Source organism: Mauremys mutica, chromosome 1 (genome assembly GCF_020497125.1).
Source record: "Mauremys mutica isolate MM-2020 ecotype Southern chromosome 1, ASM2049712v1, whole genome shotgun sequence".
In the NCBI taxonomy this organism is placed as follows: domain Eukaryota; kingdom Metazoa; phylum Chordata; order Testudines; family Geoemydidae; genus Mauremys; species Mauremys mutica.
The window spans coordinates 365,052,690-365,078,559 of NC_059072.1; the positions used below are offsets into that span (position 1 = coordinate 365,052,690).

General features: G+C 48.2%; 2 protein-coding genes across 2 annotated transcripts; one reads left to right on the plus strand and one right to left on the minus strand.

Moving 5' to 3' along the window:
• The first annotated feature begins 13,096 nt into the window (after positions 1–13,096).
• On the plus strand, positions 13,097–14,035 carry LOC123367790 (olfactory receptor 52E2-like). Its single transcript, XM_045012119.1, has one exon. It carries the CDS (start codon positions 13,097–13,099, stop codon positions 14,033–14,035), a length of 939 nt encoding a protein of 312 aa, XP_044868054.1.
• A 9,975-nt stretch (positions 14,036–24,010) lies between these two features.
• Positions 24,011–24,949, minus strand: LOC123375340 (olfactory receptor 52E2-like). Its single transcript, XM_045026122.1, has one exon. The coding sequence runs from the start codon at positions 24,947–24,949 to the stop codon at positions 24,011–24,013; it is 939 nt and encodes a 312-aa protein (XP_044882057.1).
• Between the last annotated feature and the right edge of the window lie 921 nt (positions 24,950–25,870).

Sequence of the window (25,870 nt, forward strand, 5' to 3'; positions counted from 1 at the left end):
GTGCTGGGGTAAGAGCTGTGGGGTGGGGCCAGGAATGAATGCTTCAGGATGTGGGAGGGGGCACTGGGGTGGGACAGGGGGTTGGCGGTAGGAGGGGGTCAGGGCTCTGGTCTGGTGATGCAGGATATGAGGTGGGTCCGGGGATGGGGGTTTGGGGTGCAGGAGAGGATCGAGGTTTCGGGGAGGATCAGGGATGGAGCAGGAGGTTGGGGTGTAGGAGGGAGTCAAGTCTCTGTGGGTGTAGGTTCTGGTGTGAGGCTGGGAATGATGGCTTTGGGGTGCAGGAAGGGGTTCTGGGGTTTGGGGGGCTCTCAAGGCAGGGTGTGGGACTGGAGACTGGGGCACAGACTTACCTCCAGCGGCTCCCTGTCTGGGGCACAGAGGCAGGCTTCCCGCCTGTCCTGGCACCATGGAACACGCTGCACCTCGAGCAGCCGGTCCGGCTCCTAGGCGGAGGCACGCAAGGGGCTCTGTACAGCTCTCGCCCACAGGCACTGCACCCCGCCTGCTCCCATTGGCCCGTTCCTGACCAATGGGATTGTGGAGTCAGTGCACGTGACAGGGGCAGAGCGTGGAGCCCTGTGTTCCCCCATCGAAGCCGGACCCGCTGCTGACAACTTCTGGGGCGCAGCGCGGTGTCAGAGCAGGTAGGCACTACCCTGTCTTAGCTGGGCAGCACCATTGACGGGACTTTTAACATCCCGATCGGTGGTGCTGACCACAGTGACCCAGTTGACATGCCGCGACCCAGCACTGGGTCAGGACCTGAACTTGGAAAAACGCTGCTCTACAAAAAGTCAGACGAGAAGATCACAATGGTCCCTTCTGGCCTGGGAATCTCCGAACATGTCCCCAGGGGTCAGCTGGAGGCAGTTTGCCAGCAAGCTCGTGCCTGAGCTTACTGACGGCATTTTTTCTATTCATGACCATGGTAAATGTAGCCCTATGGGGAGAAATTCTCATGTGACTGCGGTGCCTTGGAAATGTTACACTTGGAAATATTTCACGAGGCTGAGGGATCCCGTGACACACTGCATGGACAAACATTTTAGGTGAGAAAAAAATATGTACAAGTTTCACCATGAATGAGTAACAACTAACATGTGATCCTGGGTTTAATGTCTGTGTCCCCGTGGCTGACTGTTTCAGGCAGCTGCCCGTGGTTCCTGCACATGGCAGCTGTATTTATCTAGGCCCTCACATGTCCCAGAGTTGCCCACTCTCATTATACAAGGTGCAAACTTCTCAGCTTATGAGTTGTTCCTGTGTAGCAGCCCCCAAAGCCACACACAGTGTGTATGGGTGTAACAAGAGCAGCATCACAGGGGCCCTGGCATTTGCCTCCCTCTGGGTGAGATTTCTTACCAGTGAGACCCAGTCACTGATCTGCCCCCGGCCAAGGGAGCAGGTATGATGGGAAGCTGCTCACCCCCTGAGAAGGGGGAGTGTGGGGCGGCTCAGGGGTTGTGGGAGCCAGGGATGACTGGGGAGCATGGAGAAGACACTGGTGACAGTAGTAGGAAGAGAACCTACCATATACGCACAATTAAGGGGGCCATCAGTTAGAAACTACTGTCAGTTAAATTAAACTTGGCTACTATGTAAAAGCTGCTGTGTTATTGCTGTACATCATTTACAATGTGCATAACATTGCTAAACTCTTAAACCAACACACAAGTAAAAATCAACAAATGAATGGCAGCAGTTAACTTACAGGGTAACTACAAATTTGGTAAACAACTTCCCTGGTAGTACCATTTGCACTTTGGGGTCAGTGACAGTGTATACCAAGTAAGGCTCACAACTCCCAGCACTGTTGCTTCTCTGTGTACACGCCCCTGCCTGCCCCAAAACCCCTGGCACTGACCCCCTGTCCATGTACTGCCTGCCTTCCTCCCAACCTCCAACACTGCCCATCACTCTGTGTACACCCTGCTCCCCATCCCCATAAAACCCACCTCTGCCCTCCTGCCCATGTACACCCCGTCCCCCGCCCCCACAACTCCCAGTGGTGCCCGCCTGTCCATGTACGTCCAGCTCCCTGGCCCCAAAACCCCCAGCACTGCCCGCTTGTCCATGTAACTCCCCCTACATCCAGGATCAAAACCAGGTGCCAGACCCCACAGTGAGACCTCACAGAAATAGCTCCTCAGACTAGGAAAAGGGGGAGATCAGTCTGAACTGCCTCTCTGGGGGCAAAGGGAACCGCAGAAGCAGCTCAGCTGGTGCAGGGAAGGAGAGAGGGACAGACCCGGTGGGAGGGAGAGAGGATGTGGAGACTAAAAGGAGCCAGTGTAAGGATCTCTTCCTCAAAATGACACAAAGCTTTAACGTATTGCAGCCCACCTGAAACCCAGACACCCCTTCCTGAGGCTGTAGTGGGGCTGCTCACTGGAGGGGGCTGCTCGTAAAAGTCTGAGACACCCTCACCCTCATGATGCCTCCTTGGTCTTTGCATTACACAGAATGTGCATTCCTAATTTTGCCCTGTTTCAGGACTCTACGCCACTGTGATTTGGATGTTGAACATCCCTTCCCCCCACCCCCACCATATCCACACACACTGTGCGTTCCTGGACCTCCTGGGTTCCCCTAAGCCAGAAACATGCTTTTTCTTTAACTGCCTTTTGCTGCGTCTCATCCTCTCCAGGAGCAGAGATGCAGGGGCACAGAGAGAGCAGACCTCTCTCCTCCCACAAAAACACTGTTATCCTATTGTTTTCAACCCTAAACCTGTGAGTGTGAGATTTCAGCAACTCTCCTGTCAGTTCTTCTTTGGTCCGAATAAGCTCACCCATCCTTAGAGGCCACAGGACGACTCCAGTTGAAGTCACTGGAGGTTCATGGTTGGTGTAAATCAGGCCATTTATTTATTTTGGCTCCGAGCTGTGAAAATCACAGCTTCACGTCCTGCTACACAGAGAATGTTGTTCTGTAAGGCATTGAAAGAGTCAGAAGGAAACCCCCAGTTTATGTGGTGCTCTGAGATTGTGCATGAAAGATGGGGATTTCAAAACACATGGACTCTGATATTTCTCTCAGGGGGGCCAGTGTCAATCTGGAGTGACCCGGTGAAGGCAGAATGTGAGAGCAGAATCCGGATGTGTGGCCTTTTCCTGTTTTGAACCCTCTGGTAACACAAATACCCAATGCAGATGCTTTGGCTGAACTATTTGACAGTGCTGTGAAATTGCTGAATTGGAAAACTTGAGCGAACCAGAGGAAAATCCACATAAACCAAAAAAAGGAATCTACTGAGACAGACAGAAGGACACAATAAGACACAAGGAACTTATCTTAGAAACAAATATTTGCCTAAACCATTTCCAGTACTTTTATAATTCCAGTTTTACCAGGTCAACCCCTTGAACTGTTTAGTATTGTCAGAAACACCAAGTCGCCGCGATGGTGAATTCCTGCCCAGATGGTTTTTTACTGGAACTCTTAGTTCTAACTTTAGTGCCGAAGCTGGTAACTCACCAAAATCCCACTCAGCACAGGGAGGAAATCTCCTTATGGCGACAGGAAGGCAGAGCCCCAAGAATCAGTGTATGAATCTCAAATCTCTGACATGCTCTGTGTTAGACAGAGACCTTTATGATTTCCCTGTACAGTCCCTCCGGACTCTCAGGTTGGCAGGACTCCCAGACAATTCTCTCGGCTCCTGGTGCAGTGGGAAGAGCAGAAAATAGACCCTGCAGAACTTCAGCCTGAGAGCCTCCCCTGGGAGTGAAGAAAGGATTCTCTGATAACAGAGGCTCAGATTGTCAGGGCAAATTCAGTCTTGCAGACTTGATTGAATCATCCAGCACTACTGGAACACCAGAAAGCGAAGGAAGAGCCAAGGCTTAGACGTACTTATTTATCTACCATCATTTCCGGGTTGCTGCCCATTGTCATAGAATCTGAGCATCTTCTCCTCCCCTCCCGGCTGACGAGCCCTGCCCTGAATCCATGATAACACAACATGCACATGGAAATGCTTTCGCACATCCGTGTTTCAAACACTGAACAATAGCCCATCCCATCTGATTGCCCCTGCTTAGTTATAACCCCGCCATAGTGCGACATAGTGCCACGGGCAGGAGCAGCTTCCAGAGCCCCTTCAGCGATCTGCATGTGCCCTGAAGCCTGGGGACTGCTTGAGTGACCGCACCAGCTATAATTAGTTTAGTGAGGGTGGAGGAAGACACAGATGTGAGTTAGTTGCCGAATGTGCATCTGCATTTAGTGGGACTCTGATGTCTACTGCCCTTGTGCCTTGGACAATCTATTACAGTCTTGGCCTTCACAATTTCCTCTGGCAAAGAGTTCCACAGCATAGTTCCAAAGAGTTCTTGGCACTTAGGTCCATCAATGGCTATTAGTCAGGATGGGCAGGGATGGTGTCGTTAGCCTCTGTTTGCCAGAACTTGGGAAGGGGAGACGGGGGATGGATCACTTCATGATTCCGTGTTCTTTTCATTCTCTATGAAGCAGCTGGCACTCGCCACTGTCAGAAGACAGGATACTGGGCTAGATGGACCATTGATCTCACCCAGGATTGTCATTCTTATGTTCTTATAAGAGCAAAAATTTTAGGGGTTCCTTTGTCACAGGTTTTCCTTACCCCTCTAGAGTCATAGCATTATAGAAGGTGTTTCCTGATCCTGAGCCTCTGGTGAATATTTAGCCAATGCATATAATTTTACGGTTGCTAGGATATAATTGTTCCGCTCCACTCCGTGTTGATTAGGCCTCAACAGTAGTATTGTGTCCAGTTCTGGGAACCACATTTCAGGAAAGATGTGGACAAATTGGAGACAGTCCAGAAAACAGCAACAAAAATGATTAAATGTCTAGAAAACATGACCTATGAAGGTTAATTTAGTCTGGAGAAGAGAAGACCGAGAGGGGACATGATAACAGTTTTCAAGTACATAAAAAAATTTGTTACAAGGAGGAGGGAGAAAAAATGTTCTTCTTAACCTCTGAGAATAGGACAAGAAGCAATGAGCTCAAATTGCAGCAAGGGCGGTTTAGGTTGGACATTAGGAAAAACTTCCTAACTATCAGGGTGGTTAAGCACTGGAATAAATTGCCTGGGGAGGTTGTGAAATCTCAGTCATTGGGGATTTTTAAGAGCAGGTTGAACAAATACCTGTCAGGGATGGTCTAGGTAATACTTAGTCCTGCCTTGACTTCAGGGGACAGGACTAGATGACCTGTCGAGGTCCCTTCCAGTTCTGTGATTCTATTCTATGATTCTATAATACATAAGCGTGTATCTGCTTGTAATTGTATATGGGAGATAATCAACACCAATTTTCCTTTGAACTAATAAAGGAATTATTGTGTGGAAACTTAGTTGTGCTAAACCTTAATAAATTTAATAGGGAAATTATTTCCAATATCTGGACTTTCTGGTCATATTGGGGAGGGACTGGAACCATTTTGGTGAAGTTGTGAAGGAACAGGGGGAACGACTGACTGGGAAGGTGAAGGCTAACAGCCTGGTCACAGGCAATAAACAAAAATTCATGGAATTCCGTGACCTATCTGTGACTTTTACTAAAAATAATGGGGGTGGGGGAACTGACGGGGGGAGGATCAAAGCCCAGTTAGGAGGATGAGAGCCTGCACCCCACTTTGGGAAGCAGGAGCGTCCAGCACCTGCTGCCACCATGGCTAGCAGCTCCATGGTCTCCAGCACAGCCCCAGTAGCTCAGAGCTCTGGATCCCCTGCCGCAGCCCCAGTAGCTCAGAGCTCTGGATCCCCTGCCACAGCCCCAGAATCACAAAGCTATGGGAGCTCCTGCTGCCTGTGGCAGCTCAGAGCTCTGGGTCCCACCACCGCCTGTGTGAGCTGAGAGCTGCTGGGTCCTTGGCCACCCAAGGCAGCTGAGAGCTCAGGGGTTCCCACTGGCTGATAGCTCTGGTGCGCTGCCCTGTGGCTGACGTGGAAAATGTCACCGAGGTCTCTGAAAGTCACAGAATCCTTAACTTCCGTGGCATAATCTTCCCCATTCACCACAGCGAGTTGTCCATAGGCTTGGCTAAGGATAAGCGGTGGAACTCCAGCGACTGAGGCAGTGACCACACTTTGGGTAGGAGGCACAACAGTCGCTCACTTGCTCCAGACAGTAGAGTTGTTCACCCCTGGGCTCAGAGTGTCAGCTGGCTGTTGTCAAGTGCTGAAGGCTGGAATGTTGTGGCCTCGGTAACACTGTTCAGGCTGCTCGGTGCTTGTGTCCGTGGGGCTCCAGTGTTATCAATATTCATTAATGTGGATAAATGTAAAGTAATGCACATTGGAAAAAATAACCCCAACTATACATACAACATGATGGGGGCTAATTTAGCTACAACGAGTCAGGAAAAAGATCTTGGAGTTATCGTGGATAGTTCTCTGAAGATGTCCACGCAGTGTGCAGAGGCGGTCAAAAAAGCAAACAGGATGTTAGGAATCATTAAAAAGGGGATAGAGAATAAGACTAAGAATATATTATTGCCCTTATATAAATCCATGGTACGCCCACATCTCGAATACTGTGTACAGATGTGGTCTCCTCACCTCAAAAAAGATATTCTAGCACTAGAAAAGGTTCAGAAAAGAGCAACTAAAATGATTAGGGGTTTAGAGAGGGTCCCATATGAGGAAAGATTAAAGAGGCTAGGACTCTTCAGTTTGGAAAAGAGAAGACTAAGGGGGGACATGATAGAGGTATATAAAATCATGAGTGATGTTGAGAAAGTGGATAAGGAAAAGTTATTTACTTATTCCCATAATACAAGAACTAGGGGTCACCAAATGAAATTAATAGGCAGCAGGTTTAAAACAAATAAAAGGAAGTTCTTCTTCACGCAGCGCACAGTCAACTTGTGGAACTCCTTACCTGAGGAGGTTGTGAAGGCTAGGACTATAACAATGTTTAAAAGGGGACTGGATAAATTCATGGTGGCTAAGTCCATAAATGGCTATTAGCCAGGATGGGTAAGAATGGTGTCCCTAGCCTCTGTTCGTCAGAGGATGGAGATGGATGGCAGGAGAGAGATCACTTGATCATTGCCTGTTAGGTTCACTCCCTCAGGGGCACCTGGCATTGGCCACTGTCGGTAGACAGATACTGGGCTAGATGGACCTTTGGTCTGACCCGGTACGGCCTTTCTTATGTTCTTATGTTCACAGGAAAGGCAGCCTGCTCATTCAGCAGACCTCGATGTTATTAATCAAGAAAAACCACAGGCCCGGTTTGGTGACAAAGACACCCAGCCAGGTTTATTCCCCTCTAGGTATAATTCTAGCACTCTGGCCATGAACCAAATATGCTTCTGAAATCCCTCTCCCAGGTGGTAATACCCCAAGAAATCCTTATTGACCAAGGACCTAACTTCACTTTACAACTAATGAAAGGACTGTGCAGTCTAAATGAGGGTAACAGCATTAGGAACATTGATCTACCATCCCCAAACCGATGAACTGATGGAGCAATTTCATGGAACTTTGATGGCGACATTAAGAATTTTGTAACCTCAGAATCCAAACATTGGCACCGACTCTTCCTCCACCTCCTTTCTGCTTTCAGCAATGTGCCTGAAGCCTCCAAGTTTTATCCCTTTGAACTGCTGTCTGGGAAGCAGGCAGATACTGCCAGTAATGTCTGGTGTAAGTGCTGCCCTCCACAGCTCCCATTGGCTGAGGGAGAGAGACTGATATATCATCATTAGTTGCCGGGCAGATTCAGCCATGGAGGCAGATGCACTTTTTTCCACAATGAATATAAACAAATCAAAATACCGAACACAACTACCTGATGCACACCTTGCTGCAAGCCTGAAGGTTTCAACTGCTCAGTCCCTGAGGCCAAACGTCAACGGAAATGTGTGTGGCAAACACTCAAAACTCTCTGGCAGCGAAGAATTGTATAAAGTTGTATGACAGTTTTATTATTGCTAAGAAATTTGAAATAAAAAATACAATATAAACATTTTTTTTTCTGAGCACCATTTTCAGTGACATTACTGGTCCACTGGGAGGATTTGAGGACTGCACTGGCCCTAAGGGAAACTGAGTTTGAGACCCCTGGTCTAAGCCTTGGCTCTTTCTTTACTTTCTGGGGATTCCGTAGTGCCGGGTGATTCAATTTGCCCTGACAATCGGAGCCTCTGTTATCGGAGAATCATTTCTTCACTCCCGGGGGAGGCTCTCCGTCTGAAGTTCTGCAGGGTCTATTTTCTGCTCTTCCCACTGCTCCAGGAGCCAAGAGGATTGTCTTGTAGTCATGCCAACCTGAGAGTCTGCAGGGACTGTACGGGGAATGATAAAGGTCACTGTCCAGCACAGAGACTGTCAGACACTTGAGATCCATACACTGATTCTTGGGGCTCTGCCTTTCTGTCACCATAAGGAGATTTCCTCTCTGTGCTGAGCAGGATTTTGGTGAGTTACCAGTTTCTGCACGAAAGTTAGAACTAAGGGCTCAAGAAGAGTTCAAGGGTTCAAGTAAAAAAAAAAACAGCGGGATAGGAATTCACCAGCAGGGTGACTTGATCTGTTTAGTATTGTCAGAAACAGCAAGGGATTGACCTGGTAAAACTGGAATTATAAATGTATTGGAAATGGTTTAGACAAATATTTGTTGTTAAGATAAGTTATTTGTGTCTTACTGTGTCCTCTTATCTGTCTCAGTAGCTTCCTTTTTTTGGTTTATGTGGATTTTCCTCTGGCTAGCTCACGTTTTTCCAATTCAGCAATTTCATAGCACTGTTAAGAAGTGCAGCCAAAGCCTCTGCAGTGGGTATTTGTGTTACCAGAGGGATCACAAGAAAAGGCCACACACTGGCCAGATTCTGCTCTCACATTCTGCCTTCACTGGGTCACTCCAGATTGACACTGGCCTCCCCGAGAGAAATATCAGGGCCCACATGTTTAAAATCCCAATCTTTCATGTGCAATCTCAGAGCACCACATAAACTGGGGGTTTCCTTCCGACTTTTTCAGTTCCATACAGAACAGCGCTCTCTGTAGCAGGACGTGAAGCTGTGATTCTCACAGCTCGGAGCCAAAACGTAAACAATAAGGGTGAAATCTTGGTCCCATGACGTTCAGTGGCAAAACTCCCAACACAGCCAGGCGTTCACCCTAAATCCACATGTAGGAACTTAAATAAATGCCCTGATTTACACCAGCCATGAGCCGCCAGTGACTTCAACTGGAGTTGTCCTGTGGCCTCTAAGGAAGGGTGAGCTCATTCGGACCAAAGAAGAACTGACAGGGGAGTTGCTGAAATCTCAAACTCACAGGCTTAGGGTTGAAAACAATCAGGATAGCAGGTTTTTTTGGTGGGAGGAGAGAGGTCTGCTCTCTCTGTGCCCCTGCATCTCTGCTTCTGGAGAGGATGAGAAGCAGAAAAAGGCAGTTAGAATAAAATCATTTTTCTGGCTTAGGGAAACCCAGGAGATCCAGGAATGCACTGTGTGTGTGGATGTGCAGGGGGCAGGGATGTGCAGTATCGAAATCACAGTGGCGTAGAGTCCTGAAACCAGGCAAAATTGGGAATGCACGTTCTGTCTAATGCACAGACCAAAGAGGCATCATTAGGGTGGGGGTGTCTCAGCCTGTAGTGGAATGTGGACAACGCTGTAGCAGATTGTCTCTGACACCATCTGCCATCCAGACCCTCCCTCCTCCTGTGAGCAGCCCCACTACAGCCTCAGGAAGGGGTGTCTGGGTTTCTAAGGGGCTGCAATACGTTAACGCTGTTCATTTTGAGAAAGCGTTACTCACTCTGGCTCCTTTTAATCGCCACGTCCTCTGTCCCTCCCACCGGGTCTGTCCCTCTCTCCTTCCCTGCACAGGCTGAGCTGCTGCTGGGTTCCCTTCACCCCCAGAAAGGCAGTTCAGGCTGATCTCCCCCTTTTCCCTGGAGCAGGCAGACATTGAGTTCAGCCTAGTCTGAGGAGGTATTTTTGTGAGCTGTTGCTGTGGGGTCTGACACCTGGTTTTGGTCCTGGGTGCAGGGTATCACTGTGTGGCAGGGTTGGAATTTGTGGGGGTGGCAGGGCTACATAGACAAGCAGGCAGTTCTGGGGGTTGTGGGATCAGGAAATGGGGTGTACTCTGACAGGCAGGCAACACTGGAGGTTGTGGGGCAGGCGGGGGGGTCTACACCAAGAGCGGCAGTGCTGGGGGGTGTGATGCAGGTACGGAGTGTACTCAGACAGGCGGGCAGCGCTGGGGGGGTGTGATGCAGGTACGGGATGTACTCAGACAGGCGAGCAGCACTGGGGGCTGTGGGGCAGGTACGGGGTGTACTCAGACAGGCGGGCAGCGCTGGGGGCTGTGGGGCAGGTACGGGGAGTACTCAGACAGGCGGGCAGCGCTGGGGGCTGTGGGGCAGGTACGGGGTGTACTCAGACAGGCGGGCAGCGCTGGGGGCTGTGGGGCAGGTACGGGGTGAACTCAGACAGGCGGGCAGTGCTGGGGTGTGTGATGCAGGTACGGGATGTACTCAGACAGGCGGGCAGTGCTGGGGTGTGTGATGCAGGTACGGGGTGTACTCAGACAGGCGGGCAGTGCTGGGGTGTGTGATGCAGGTACGGGGTGTACTCAGACAGGCGGGCAGTGCTGGGGTGTGTGATGCAGGTACGGGGTGTACTCAGACAGGCGGGCAGCGCTGGGGGCTTGGGGCAGGTACGGGGTGTACTTAGACAGGCAGGCAGCGCGGGGGTGTGTGGGGCAGGCACGGGGGTGAACACAGAGAAGCAGCAGTGCTGAGGGTTGCGATGCAGGTATGGGGTGTACATGGACAGGCAGGCAGCATTGCTGAAATTAATTTTTTCATTGTGATTCTTGGTCAAAGGCCAGTGCTGGAGCCTTTCCTGACCCCGAGTGCATGTGGGCTGGTCTCAGGGTCTCTTTCCCCTGACAAGCCACAGAACTGCAGCCTGCGTGTCACAACCTTCACTCAGTTTGTTTCCAGTTGTTCTTATTTAATGTTATTTATGTAACTTCAGGCATTAAACCGCTGGAAAGAACCACTGATCTCTGCTCCTCAGCTGGTCGAATCTCCCAGCATATTCTGACCCCCTGTCTCCACTCTCCTTCCCCATCCCAGCCTGCCCCGATTCCAAAAGCACTCTGGTTGCTGTGATTAGATGTTGGGCTGCGTGTGCGTGTTCTCCCTGTGTCCTGTCCCAGCTCTGCGCAGACAGCTGGCACGAGTGAACCTAGAGCGAACCACTCAATGACCACAAGATCTGCTAAGGTACGAAGGCACCCAGCCAGCTTTATTGTCAATGAAGCACGGCACTAGTATCCCACAGATTCTGCCAGAACATTAATACACATATGCCCGTAAGAATGGACCACTCTGATATAGTTAATTACAGCCCGCTGACATGGCTAGTTATCAATCATATCTTTGTACATGTTGGTTCAATCAAAACATCTTTATTATGTACTGTCATCCCGCCCAGACATTTTTGACTTTTTCTTGCTGTTGTCTCTGGGGAGCTGCTGATTTCCAATTTACAGCATGATTTAGTGACAACCATACAACACAATCTCATAACTTCATAATATGCACTAATGATATACATATTTAGATAAAACAATGATTTTCAGCAGATCAGAATCTTTCCCCTGACACCTCTCATGGCAAGCTTTATATGCAATATCACAATTATATATAAAGGAGAAATATGGGGTTACAGAGCACTCCCCTGATGTTTAGAGTATTGCACATGTCTCGGACAAAGCTGCGTGCTTGCAAGAAAGAATCCCATCAAAAGAAACAAGAGAAGTAACAGAGGTGCAGGCCTGTAGCCATAAATACCAAGAACTCTGTGCCCTTCATGACCATTCTGTTCAGCACAAAGTCATATCTCACCATGATAATATCTGTTTTCATGGGGAAAAGTTGTCTCTTTTCCAACATGGGAATTGCATCATAGATCAGATCTATGGTCCATCTAGTCCACAATCCTCTCTCTGACAGCGGCATCCCCAGGTGCTGCAACAGAAGGTGTAAGAAACCCAGCACCGTGTGGATGGGGGAATGACCTGACCATCATGAGGGTGTCACCCTTAACGCCTAATAGGTAGAGATTGGCTTGTGCCCCGAAACACAGGGGCAGATAGGCTTTCCCAAATATTTATTTAGCTGTAACTGTTATAACTGGATAGTATTACTATCCATGTAAATGTCCAAACAGTTCCTGATTCTTGCTTAGCTCAAGGCCTCAACTATGTCTTGTGGCCATGAGTTCCTCAGGCTAATTAAGCATGGAGTGATGAAAGCACACTTTTTATCAAGTTTTGAATTTGCCATGTTTCAGTGTAATTGAATGTCTTCTTGATTGTGTGTTACGGGACAGGGAGAACACATTCTCCATCTACTCTCTACCAGTCAGTATTTTATAGATTTTTCTCATATGCCCTCCTATTCATCTCCTTTGTAAGGTAACAATCCCAGTCTTCTCAACCTCCATATGAGAGTTTCCCTGGACCCTTGATCATTCTCGTTGTCCTCACCCAAAATCCTTTAGTTCTGCAATATCCTGTGTGAGAGGGGTGCTCAATATTACACAGAGAAGCCTAGAGGAGGGTAAAACATAGAATGATTTCATGTCACTGTATTTACTGTAGGATTCTCCATCCCATTTCTCCTGGATTCCAACATTTTCCTTAGTTTCTGGTCATGCTAACACTATGAGTAAAATTTCACAGGTTTGTGTACTGTGATGTCCAGATCCCTCTCCTCAGTTCATTCAGTTAAATTAGAACTTTGTAAGATATTTGAGGAGTTGAAGTTTTTCCCTCAATGGGCATACACGTTGCAGATATTGACATCGAAGCTCATCTGCCATCATGCTGCCCATTCACTTGGCTTAGTTAGCTCCCTCTGAGAACTTCTCTGGACTTAACTCTGACCTCAATAATCTGGTGCCATCCGTAAACGTTGCCACCTCACTGCTTGCGCCCCTTTCTAGATTGTTGATAAGTACGACATATTTACTGTACTAATTACAACATGATTAATCCCCATCACTGTTCTTCTCTCCCTTCACAGACACCTGGAGCATTTCTGAGCCTCATCACTGCATGGACCATCTCATGGCATCCTTCAACCTCACCCCCTCTGACACTTCAACATTCATCTTAATGGGCATCCCTGGCCTAGAGGCTTCCCATGTCCTGATTTCCATCCCTTTGTCTATGTTCTACATTATGGGCCTGTTGGGAAATTTCACGCTTCTGTTTGTTGTAGGGAAAGAGAAGTCCCTGCACAAGCCAATGTACCTGCTGATCTGCATGCTGGCACTCACAGACATTGGCACGTCTACTTCTGTCATGCCAAAAGCCCTGTGTATATTTTGGTTCAATTTGAAAGGCATTACTGTGGGTGGCTGCCTCACCCAGATGTTCTTCCTTCATGCGGTTTCTGTGATGCACTCAGCCGTCCTTGTGACAATGGCCTTCGATCGCTATGTTGCCATATGTAACCCCCTGAGATACACCACCATCCTCACCAACGCACGAATAGCTAAGCTAGGGCTAGTGGGTTTGATAAGAGCTGTTGTCTTCGTTCTGCCTGCGCCCCTGCTCCTGAGCGGGCAGCCATTCTGTGCCAACCGCATTATCCCCCACACGCACTGCGACCACATAGCTGTGGCGAAGATGTCGTGTGGGGATATCACAGTCAACAGGACGTACTGCTTGGTAATATTGTTTGTAATCGCGGGGTTAGACCTGACACTCATTGCCCTGTCCTATGGTCTGATCATTAAGGCTGTCTTCAGAATCTCCCATAAGGAAGCCCACCAGAAAGCCCTCAACACCTGCACAGCCCACATCTGTGTGATGCTGACCTCCTATACTCCCTTGCTCTTCTCTAGCCTGACATATGAGTTCGGTCAGGGCATCGCTCCCCATGTTCACATCATCTTGGCTAACCTCTATTTTCTCATCCCCCCCATGCTGAACCCTATTATTTATGGGGCCAAAACCAAAGAGCTTCGTGACAAAGTGGTCAAATACATCTGCAGAATGTAATCACCAGGGGTCTTGGATTTTAATCCTGTCTGACAAGAGGGGGAAAGGATAGCTCCTCATTACTCAAGGGTGCTCTGTCCAAGTTTGTCCGAGCTCAGCATTGTGGAAGTTCACAGCCTCAGAAATTCCTCACACCTAATGTATTATCTCTCCATCACCAAGCACTGCTCTCTCCATTGCTGAGTTCCCTCTATCTGACCATCACCTGATCTCTTTCAGCATCACCCGTCAGCCCCCAATCCTGGATACCCTCTCATTCAGACTTTCTATGACTTACAGACCACAAGAAGATACTGCAGTTTTCTGAAGCAAGGTGGTTTTCCTTTAGTCCCTGTGTGACAAATGGAAGCTACTGTTTTTGATAGCCAAGACAAATAAACAAACTAAAAATGCTGAACTTCTTTATCATATATGCAGTGATCTCGTGAACAAAATTTGCCTGAATTTTGTATGTCCAATACTTCAGGAAGCCTGGATGATAAAGCAAGTGTTTCAGTTTGAAAGTGCTAATATACAAAAGCTGCTGCAGGAATTGAGAAGATTTTACTAAAGCTTATTGGTGAGACATATGAAACTGCATTTTTGAGAATGGAACCCCTGTGCTAAACTACAACATCACCTTTGTGTCAAATTACTTACTGCTTTGCAAAGTTGATTTTGGAGTCACTTTCAGGTGGATCTTTCAAAACATACACTACCCTTTCCTGTTGTCAAAGATGTCAAGAGTAGGTGTTGAGATTTCACAAGGTGTCGAACCCAGCACTGTGTGGATGGGGGAATGACCTGGCCGTCATGAGCGTGTCATGGGTCAAGTGCTAAATCTTCAAAAATGGCAAGTAGGAGACATGGTTATTTATCGACAAGTAAAGGAAAGAGCACATAATCTCAATCCCATTTGGGCAGGACCTGTTAGAATCTGTAACAAGGCCAGTCCCACTGTCTATCAGCTGGAAATTCGGTCAGGAAAGAAAAACATACTGAAGTGGCTTCACTCCTCACAGCTAAAACGAGGGAAGGGAAACCATCCCAGTCAGTCTTAGACGAGAGGGATGCCTATTTTTGATTCCTGGAGGAGGAGAGTGTAATTACTCATGGGAAATGGGAATCCGAAGTACAAACAGATAGTGACCTGACAAGTAATTCCTCGGAGTCAGAGGATGAGGAGTTAAGTTCAGAGCTGGAGGTAATAGAGGAAGCTCAAGTGGTCCCAAATGAAAATGTAAATGTAACCCAAGTAATTGTTGAAATTAAAACAGCAGAAAGTGAAATAAATGCAATAAACAACCTTAGTAGTCATGGGCAAATGCTCGGGCCGCAGCATCAGTCCCAGATAATCCCAGTGTGGAAGAAACATGATTCAGACATCAGTGAGTCTGAATAAATGTGAGCTTTGAAATGCTTTACCACTCCCTCCCTCTTGGAGGCAGGGCGGGGGGAACAGTCTATTTTTGTTTTGTGCTGCAGAGTCCTCTGGCAGCAGATGTCCAACAGCCCCGCCTGTGATGTGGTCCTGGCTGTGTATGTTGCTATCTGGATTCTTGTGTTTGGGGGTCTACTCTTCTGGTGGTGGTGCAACGAAACACATAGTGATCGAGACATGGGAGAGCCACGCATGGAAGACACTGGAGTGTAAAGTAAACAATACCCTCGACATTGCTCCAAGTCCCGCATATGTCTCAGAAAAAAATCTCCATCTCCTAGGACCTACAGATGGGTACAACCCCACTTCCCACTCCAGGCACTTCCACCCCGCTTCCCACTCCAGACATGGCTTCTCATGGCTCTCTCCTTTGTCCCGGGAGAATGGGGAGCCCTGAGCACCCCTGCTCCCATTGGAGGAGTTACGTGGGTGAGTGTCTGCCTGCTCGAGCTGCAGCTTGTATCTCATTGAGATCACAGAGGACATGGGCTAGGGAGTCCCGACTCCGAGTGCTCTCTCCATACCAGCCGCTTCCCTGACCAGCTGATCACTGCATTACGTTCAAACCACATACAATGTACTAAACAGAAATGGTAAGAAAAATAAGGAACAAATGGGAAAAATTCAAGGAAAGAAGGAACCCACTCTATGGGCCCGGGAAACACCACAAATAGCCGTCTCTGAGGTGTAAGGAAAGTTTGCAGTCTGTTCCTTACACGTCCCAGGCCTCCTGTCCAAGCCCTGGCTGTGCTGTGGTGATACCATGGGTCAGACACTCAGGCTCCAAGTTGCAGGACCCTTCTCCCCTCCAATCAGATCCACGTCCCGTCTTCTGAGTCTAGCCTTCAAAGCCCTCTGGCTCTAGCAACATCTTCCTGGGCTGGATCCTCTGCCCATGGTCCCACCTTGTTCTCTCCAGCTACTCATCATGCTCAGCTGCCATGTTACTTGTGGCACGGCCGGCATCCAGTATCCTGGTTCAGGCCCACAGCTCCCCTCTGTAGCTCAGCCCTGGCTCCACGTTGGTGCAGCTGGTCTGTGACAGCGCAGCTCCCAGTTCTGGTCTGCTCCTGCTGCAGCTCCCAAGCTCTGCCTCAGCACCGCTGCTCTGCCTCCAGCCCAGCTCTGCTTTCTGCGCTTAGTCCCTGACTTCTCTGGTTCTGGAGTTGCCAGATTTCTACTGCATTAATAGCCCAAAGTCACTTAAACACTAATCCAAAAGTAGCCCAATCTATTGAAACAAAGGGTTTTTATTAACACATTGGTTTATACATCAAGTAACAAATGAAAGCTTTTGTTAGATACCGAGTAGATTTGATTTAAAAAAACCCTCCCAGCAGGAGTTCATCCACATTAGCAACAAAACGAGATAAAAATCAAATTCAAATTCAAAACCCCAATACTGGTACTTGTACTTGAGGGTTGCAACCATTTCTTTCACTGGATCCTTGGAGCATCAGGTCACATATCTGAATTTCTGAGGTTTTTTTACTCCAAAGCAGTTCACCTCAATTGGAAACCAAGGAATTTCCCCTATTCCCGCCTTTGAAAACACGACTATTATTTTATCTGATCACTTTAATCAGGACTTGATTGTCCAAACTACTCCAACATTTCTGAGACTACAATTAAAACAATTATTAATTCAAAACACACCTCATTCAAAATTTTAATGACATGGATGAGGCTAAACAAGCTATTGTCCAGTTATTAGATGGGGAGATCAAGCAGTAAATACCTCCCAGGGAGGGAAGAAGTTGGATTAAAGGGATGGATTATTGTCCCAGGTGTTGCAATAGGAATTATTTTAGGATATATACAATGCAAGATTAAAAAATGAAAAGAAAGAGAGGAATTGCCCATACAAGCCACAGATATTGATGCTGGTGTATATGTATCCATAATGCCTATGCTAGAGATATATCAGGAGGTAGAACATCATTTTGACATCTTGCCTCCACTCCAAGGCCTGGTTTACACTAAGAGATTATGTCGAATTTAGCAGCGTTAAATCAAATTAACCCTGCATCCGTCCACACAACGAAGCTATTTAGTTGGACATACAGGTCTCTTTAGTTCAATTTCTGTACTCCTCCCCAACGAGGGAGTAGCGCTAAATTCGACATGGCCATGTTGAATTAGGCTAGGTGTGGATGGAATTCGACGCTAATAATAGCTCCAGGAGCTATCCCACAGTGCACCACTCTGTTGACGCTCTGGACAGCAGTCCAAGCTCGGATGCTCTGACCAGCCACACAGGAAAAGCCCCGGGAAAATTTGAATTCCTTTTCCTGTCTGGCCAGTTTGAATCTCATTTCCTGTTTGGACATCGTGGCGAGCTCAGCAGCACTGGCAGAGATGCAGAGCTCTCCAGCAGAGGTGTCCATGCAATCTCAGACTAGAAAGAGGGCCCCAGCATGGACTGACCAGGAACTCTTGGATCTGATCGCTGTGTGGGGTGATGAGTCTGTGCTTTCGGAGCTGCGCTCCAAAAAACAGAATGCGAAGATCTACGAGAAGATCTCCAAAGCCATGACAGACAGAGGATACAGCCGGGATGCAATGCAGTGCCGCGTGAAAATCAAGGACCTGAGACAAGGCTACCAGAAGATCAAAGCGGCAAACGGACGCTCCGGATCCCAGCCCCAGACATGCCGCTTCTACGAGGCACTGCATTCCATTCTAGGTGCGGCCGCCACCACTACCCCACCAGTGACCGTGGACTCTGAGAATGGGATAGTGTCGACGGACAGTTCCTCGGAGATGTTCGCAGACGGGGAAGATGAGGAAGGAGATGAGGAGGACGAGGCAGTCGACAGCGCTTACAATGCTGATTTCCCCGACAGCCAGGATCTCTTCATCACCCTCATGGAGATCCCCTACCAACCCTCCCCAGCCGTTATCCCGGACCCTGAATCAGGGGAAGGATCAGTCGGTAAGTGCTTTAAACATGAAAACATTTATTTTTAACAGAACAGGAATATTAACTATCTGAAAAGACGGTCAATATGAACAGGGATAGAACAGAAATCCTCTTCGGAGATCTCCACGAAGGTCTCCTGGAGGTAATCGAAAAGCCTCCGCACGAGGTTCCTGGGGAAAGTGGCCTTATTGTGTCCTCCGTGGTAGCACACTTTTCTGCGCCAGGCTATCCTCTGGTACTCGGGTATCATTGCCTCACAGAGCATGGCAGCATAAGGCCCTGGTTTATGCTGGCTTTCACGCAGCATGCGGGCTTTCTCTGTCTCACTGATCCTCCGCAGGGTGATGTCACTCATGGTGGCCTGCTTTGAATTAGGGGAATGTTAGTATTGGGACTGCTTGCCTGTTCCTTTACATAGCTATAACCAGCGGTTTACAGCCACGTGGTGGAGGCGGGACAGGGGCAGCATACAGGGATCTTTCCCTGGGACAGCCGCGAGGGGGTGGGACAGGCTAGGAGCATTGCTTTGAGCGTGAAAGGAGGGCACTGCTATAAATTAAGTGTTAGGCAGCCAAAAGTCTGTGGCTTACCATGTCTGCCTGCTCCACGGATTCTGCTATCCTGCCCCACTTGTCTGATCTCCAGTGCAAGACCCCAGGCAGTGAATGCGAAGGCCGAAAATTCGACCTTGTCCTGAGTGTGCATGAGATAGGTGCTGTGCATGGTCTTGTTCACAGAGACAGACTAGACTATGTTCATTGTTCGCAAAAATGTATCTTTGTAAGGAATTCACTCCCTTTTTCCCATCACACAGCTGCAACTGTCTCCCGACCTGCCCCAGCATCCCCCTCACAGAGGCTGGCGCAGATTAGGCAGCGAAAGAAAAGGACACAGGACGAGATGTTCTCAGAACTTATGGGCTGCTCCCGAGCCGAGGCGGCACAGCAGACCCAGTGGAGGGAGAACATGTTGCAGTACCAGCGCTCACACAGCGAACGGAAGGACATGTGGCATCAAGAGGACCAGCAGGCGACTCAAACGCTGCTTGGACTAATAGGGGGGAGCAAACGGACACGCTCCGGCGCCTTGTGGATGTTCTGCAGGACCGGAGGCAGGAGGACAGAGCCCCCCTACAATGTATCTGCAACTGCCCTTCCCCGCCACAAAGTCCCATACCCCCCTCACCCAAAGTAATGAGAAGGAGGGGTGGGAGGGGCCGTGAAAACTGTCACTCCACCCCTGCACAGTGCGCAATTACAAAAAGGCTTTCATTCCCAAAATTTTGATAAGCCCTTTCCTTCCCGCCTCACCCAAGCCCCCGTCCCAGTTTCATCCCCTAACTGTCTAGTTGATAATAAAAAAATACTTTTCTGTTAATTACTGGTTCCGTCCTGTTCTTTTAGAGGAGACTGTGTTTGAAGGGGGGGAAGGGGGTTGGTAATTGGACAGGACAGTCATCTTTACCAGGGTACAGACACGGGGGCAGGTTCAGCAGCAGGTCACACACACAGTGCAGTCACTAGGCACCCTGGTCAGTCTGGGAGGTGGTTTTCATGTTCTGGGGGCGGGGGGGGGGGCTATGTGACTGTGGCAGGTGAGGGCGGTTAGAGATCTTATGCAGCATTCCTTATCCTGGATCACAGAGCCATGCAGCAGGGGATCTGTAACCATCCTCCCCCACCACAAAGTCACATAGCCCCCACACACAGAGTCCCGAAAAGGAGGGGTGGCAGGCTCCGTTGAAACAACCAGTCCACCACTGCGGACCGCTCTAGAAGCAGGAGCCTGTCATTCCTCGAGTTTAGAAGCAGTCTTTGCATCACTCCACACCCTACCCACCACAGTCTGCGTCCCAGTTTCAACCCTGTACCACAAAATCAGTAATAAAGAAAACGGTGCTCATTAACAAAGTTCCATGTATTTTATTTTTATGCGTGCGTTGGAAGGGGGGGAATGGGGTGAACGGGGTATGTAACTGCAGAGGATAGTCAACATTAGCTGGGTAAAGAAACGGGGGCAGGTTCAGCTTCTCTGTAAACAAACTTAATAGTCACAGGTTACCCTGCTCCCTGAGGAACCTAGCTTTCAAAGCCTCCCGGATGCACAGCGCTTCCCGCTGGGCTCTTCTAATCGCACAGCTGTCTGGCTGGGCGTAATCAGCAGCCAGGCGATTTGCCTCAACCTCCCACCCCACCATAAAGGTCTCCCCCTTGCTCTCACAGAGATTGTGGAGCACACAGCAAGCTGCAATAACAATGGGGATATTGCTTTCGCTGAGATCTGAGTGAGTCAGTAAGCTTCTCCATCTCCCCTTGAGACGTCCGAAAGCACACTCCACTACCATTCTGCACTTGCTCAGCCAGTAGTTGAAGAGTTCTTTGTCACTGTCCATGGCGCCTGTATAGGGCTTCATGAGCCAGGGCATTAGCAGGTAGGGGGAGGGATAGCTCAGTGGTTTGAGCATTGGCCTGCTAAACCCAGGGTTGGGAGTTCAATCCTTGAAGAGGCCACTTAGGGATCTGGGGCAAAAATTGGTCCTGCTAGTGAAGGCAGGGGGCTGGACTCGATGACCTTTCGAGGTCCCTTCCAGTTCCAAGAGATTGGTATATCTCCAATTATAAAAATATATATATAAAAGGCTGGGTCCCCGAGGATCACTATAGGCATCTCCACATCCCCAACAGTTATTTTGTGGTCCGGGAAGAAAATACCTTCCTGCAGGCGTCTAAACAGACCAGAGTTCCTGAAAACACACGCGTCATGAACCTTGCCCAGCCATCCGACGTTGATGTTGGTAAAACGTCCCCTATGGTCCAGCAGTGCTTGCAGCACCATTGAAAAGTAGCCCTTTTGGTTAATATACTGGCTGGCCTAGTGGTCCGGTCCCAGGATAGGGATGTGAGTTATATCTATAGCCCCACCGCAGTTTGGGAATCCCATCGCGGCGAAGCCATCTATGATGACCTGAACGTTTCCCAGGGTCACTACCTTTGAGAGCAGTAGCTCAACGATTGCGTTGGCTACTTGCATCACAGCAACCCCCACGGTAGATTTGCCCACGCCAAAGTGGTTCGCTACTGACCGGTAGCTGTCTGGCGTTGCAAGTTTCCAGAGGGCTATGGCCACTCGCTTCTGCACACTCAGGGCTGCTCGCATGCGGGTGTCCTTGCGCTTCAAGGCAGGGGACAGCAACTCACACAGTTCAAGGAAAGTTCCCTTACGCATCCTAAAGTTTCTCAGCCACTGTGATTCATCCCAGACCTGCAGCACTATGCGGTCCTACCAGTCCGTGCTTGTTTCCCGGGCCCAGAATCGCCGTTCCAAAGCATGAACATGACCCATTGCCACCATGATGTCCACGGTGCAGGGTCCCTTGCTTTGTGAGAGGTCTGTGCCACTCTGAGACTTCATGTCCTCACTGCGCTGCCGTAGCCTCCTCGCCCGATTTCTCAGCATCTGACTGTGAAAAAGGTGGACGATAAGGTGCGAGGAGTTGACAACGGCCATAACTGCAGCGATGATCACAGCGAGCTCCATGCTCGCAGTGCTGTGGCGTCCGCGCTGTCACTCACCAGAAAAGTGCGCGAACTTATTGCCCGCCGGCGGGAGTGACGGTTTTGGGGAACTGAACGGGGAACCAAACAGGAAAATTGAATATGTTTACAGACCGGTAACAGCAGGGTACACCACAGAACATGGAAATCATAAAAGTCATAAGTTAGGCCAAAGGTAATAGTTTTGGGGATGACATAATTGATATTAACATTATGAATATATGTCATAATATGCTGGCCTATAGAGTAAGTGTACCCAAAGATTTATCTGGTTGAAGAAATATGATTTGGGCATGGTAGATTGTGCTCTGATTAATGCAGTTCCAGGACCCTATAAAAGGCTAAAAATACATGCAGGAGGGTCAGTCTTTCTGACTCCTATCAAGCTATCAGCTCAGCTTTGATATATAGCTTAGCTACTTAACACTCAAACTTAAGCCCTACCAACTTGGGAAACCTGGACCATCGAATTCTTCAGATATTCTAGAGATGAGGATGGTCCTCTGACTCCCACTACCAAGTCTTCAGGGAAGGGTGTGAGTAAGCCAGTTTAAGTAGTCTTTTAGAATAGGGATGTTACCACAAGGGGTCAAAAAACTGTATTACTTCTTTGTGACTCTGTGTTTCATATATTTGATTATTTTTTCATTCATTTTAATAAAGATTGTAACATTCTGGTATTGTCCTCAGTATAAGTCTCCTTGCCACACACAACCCGAGGGTCTGTTCACGACATTGAACTCTCTGAGTTCTCTAAGCCTGTAGCCTGAATTGGGACAAGAACCTAACTATCTTCTGATCAGATCATTGACGAGCAGTAATTAAACTAGCCCATACATTCAGGTCAACAATATACACCCTAACACGAAGAATGTTTTCTAAAAGTTCCTCTTGCATCTTGTTGCACAGTTTTGTTTTTTCAAGTCCAGTTGAGAAAACAGTCTTTCAACTGCAGCATTGCTAACAGGTAGTGACGGAAACAAAAGAGAAAATAAGCAAAGTTCACTAATGTCTTTGTCCTCTGCGGCATCCATGTGTTCAAGAACTTCAACCCAAACATGCTCAACTTGATTGTCCTGAGTATGAGGCCAGTGAACCATAAGCAACTCTCCACTGCTGCTCCAACTGTCCAAGGTCTCCGCAAAACAATAACAAAAATGAGAGATTGCCTAATCTAGGTCATGAAGGATTTAGTACTGCAAGCGATTCAATCACTTGGATGTTTGGTGGCAATCACTGTTTCATCTGTTTCACAAACTCCAAGATGAAATCTTGACACTTTTATATATATATATAGAGAGAGAGAGATATACCTATCTCATAGAAATGGAAGAGACCCCGAAGGGTCATCGAGACCAGCCCCCTGCCTTCACTAGCAGGACCACCTACTCTTGACCTCTTTGACAACAGGAATGGGTAGTGTGTGTTTTGAAAACTGCACCTAAAAGTTACTTGAAAATCGACTGCATGAAGTGGTAAGCAGTTTGACACAAAGATGATGTTGTAGTTGAACACAGCAGTCCCATTATCAATAATGCATGGTTTCACAACTCTTGCCACTAAAATGTCCTTAATTCCTACAGTAGCTTTTGTGTATTAGCACTTTCAAACAGAAACACGTGCTTTATCACCCAGGCTTCCTGAAATATTGGATGTACAAAAATCAGGTAAATTTTGTTCACTAGAGCACTGCAGATATGGTAAAGTTCAGCATTTGTAGTTTGTTTATTTGTCTTGGCTATCAGAAAGTGTAGCTTCCCTTTATCACACAGGAACTAATGGAAAACCACCTTGCTTCAGAAAGCTGTAGTATCTTCTTGTGGATTGGAAGTCATGGAAAGTGTGAATGAGAGGATATCTAGGGATGGGGGCTGATGGGTGACCTTGAAAGAGGTCAAGTGATGATCAGAGAGCGGGGACTCAGCAACAGGGAGAGCAGTGCTTGTTGATGGAGTGATAAGACTGCGAACTTCCACAATGCTGAGCTCAGCCAAACTGGGAAAGAGAACCCTTGATTAATGAGGAGATCTCCTTTCCCAATCTTGTCAGACAGGATTAAAATCCATGGCCCTTGGTGATCATATTCTGCAGATGTATTTAACCACTTTGTCACGAAGCTCTTTGGTTTTGACCCCATAAATGACAGGGTTGAGCATGGTGGGGACAAGGAAATAGAGGTTTGCCAATATGATATGAACATGGGGAGCAATGCCCAGACCATACCGGTGTGTAAGGTTAGAAAAGAATGAGGGAGTATAAGAGGTCAGAATCACACAGATGTGGGCAGTGCAGGTGTTGAGGGCTTTCTGGTGCGCTTCCTTGGAGGAGATTCTGAAGACGGCCCTGATGATTAGACCATAGGACAGGGCAATGAGTGTCAGGTCTAACCCGAAGACTACAGACACTATCACTAAGTCGTACATCCTGTTGACAGTCGTGTCCCCACACGACATCTTCGCCACAGCCATGTACTCACAGTACGTATGGGGGATAATGAAGTTGTCACAGAATGGCTGCCTGCTGAGGAGCAGAGGCCCAGGCAGAATGAAGAGAACAGCTCTTATCAAACCCACAAGCCCTAGCTTAGCTATCCGTGCATTGGTCAGGATGATGGTATATCTCAGAGGGTCACATATGGCAACATAGCGATCGAAGGCCATTGTCACTAGGACGGCTGAATGCATAACCATACCCGCATGAAAGAAGAACATCTGGGTGAGGCAGCCACCCAAAGTAATGCCTTTCAGATTGAACCAAAATATACACAGTGCCTTAGGCACGAGGGAGGTAGATATGCTGATGTCTGCGAGTGCCAGCATGCAGATCAGCAGGTACATTGGCTTGTGCAGGGTCTGCTCTTTGCCCACAACAAACAAAATTGTGAAATTTCCCAACAGGCCAATAATGTAGAACATAGAGAAAGGGATGGAAATCAGGACATGGGCAGCTTCTAGGCCAGGGATGCCCATTAGGATGTATGTTGAAGGGTAAGAGGTGGTGAGGTTGAAGGATGCCATGAGGTGGTCAATGCGGCGATGAGGCTCAGAAATGCTCCAGGTGTCTGCGAAGGGAGAGAATCACAGTGATGGGGATTAAACATGTTGTAACAAGCAGGACAGTAAATATTTCATAGTTATTAACAATCTAGAAAGGGGATGAGCACTTTGGTGACAACATTTACAGATGGCACCAGATTATTGAGGTCAAGTCCAGAGAAGTTCTCAGAGAGAGCTAACCAAGACAGGTGAATGGGCAGAATTATGGCAGATGAACTTCGATGTCAATATCTGCAACATGTATGCCCATTGAGGGAAAAACTTCAACTCCCCTAATGTCTTACAAGATTCTAATGTAACTGTATGAACTCAGGAGAGGGAGCTGGACATCGCAGTACACAAACCTGTGAAATTTTGCTCACAGTCATACAATCATAGAATCATAGAATATCAGGGTTGGAAGGGACCTGACGAGGTCATCTAGTCCAACCCCCTGTTCAAAGCAGGACCAAACCCAACTAAATCATCCCAGCCAGGGCTTTGTCAAGACTGACCTTAAAAACATCTATGGAAGGAGATTCCACCACCTCCCTAGGTAACCCATTCCAGTGCTTCACCAAAGTTTTTTCCTAATATCCAACCTAAACCTCCCCCACTACAACTTGAGACCATTACTCCTTGGACTGTCATTGGGTACCACTGAGAACAGTCTAGATCCATCCTCTTTGGAACCCCCTTTCAGGTAGTTGAAAGCAGCTATCAAATCCCCCCTCATTCTTCTCTTCTGCAGGCTAAACAATCCCAGTTCCCTCAGCCTCTCCTCATAAGTCATGTGCTCCAGCCCCCTAATCATTTTTGTTGCCCTCCACTGGACTCTTTCCAATTTTTCCACATCCTTCTTGTAGTGTGGGGCCCAAAACTGGACACAGTACTCCATATAAG

What these genes read in the sequence shown, in the direction of transcription:
- LOC123367790 (XM_045012119.1), top strand. Translation starts at nt 13,097, where the DNA reads ATGGCATCCTTCAACCTCACCCCCTCTGACACTTCAACATTCATCTTA.
- LOC123375340 (XM_045026122.1), bottom strand. Translation starts at nt 24,949, where the DNA reads ATGGCATCCTTCAACCTCACCACCTCTTACCCTTCAACATACATCCTA.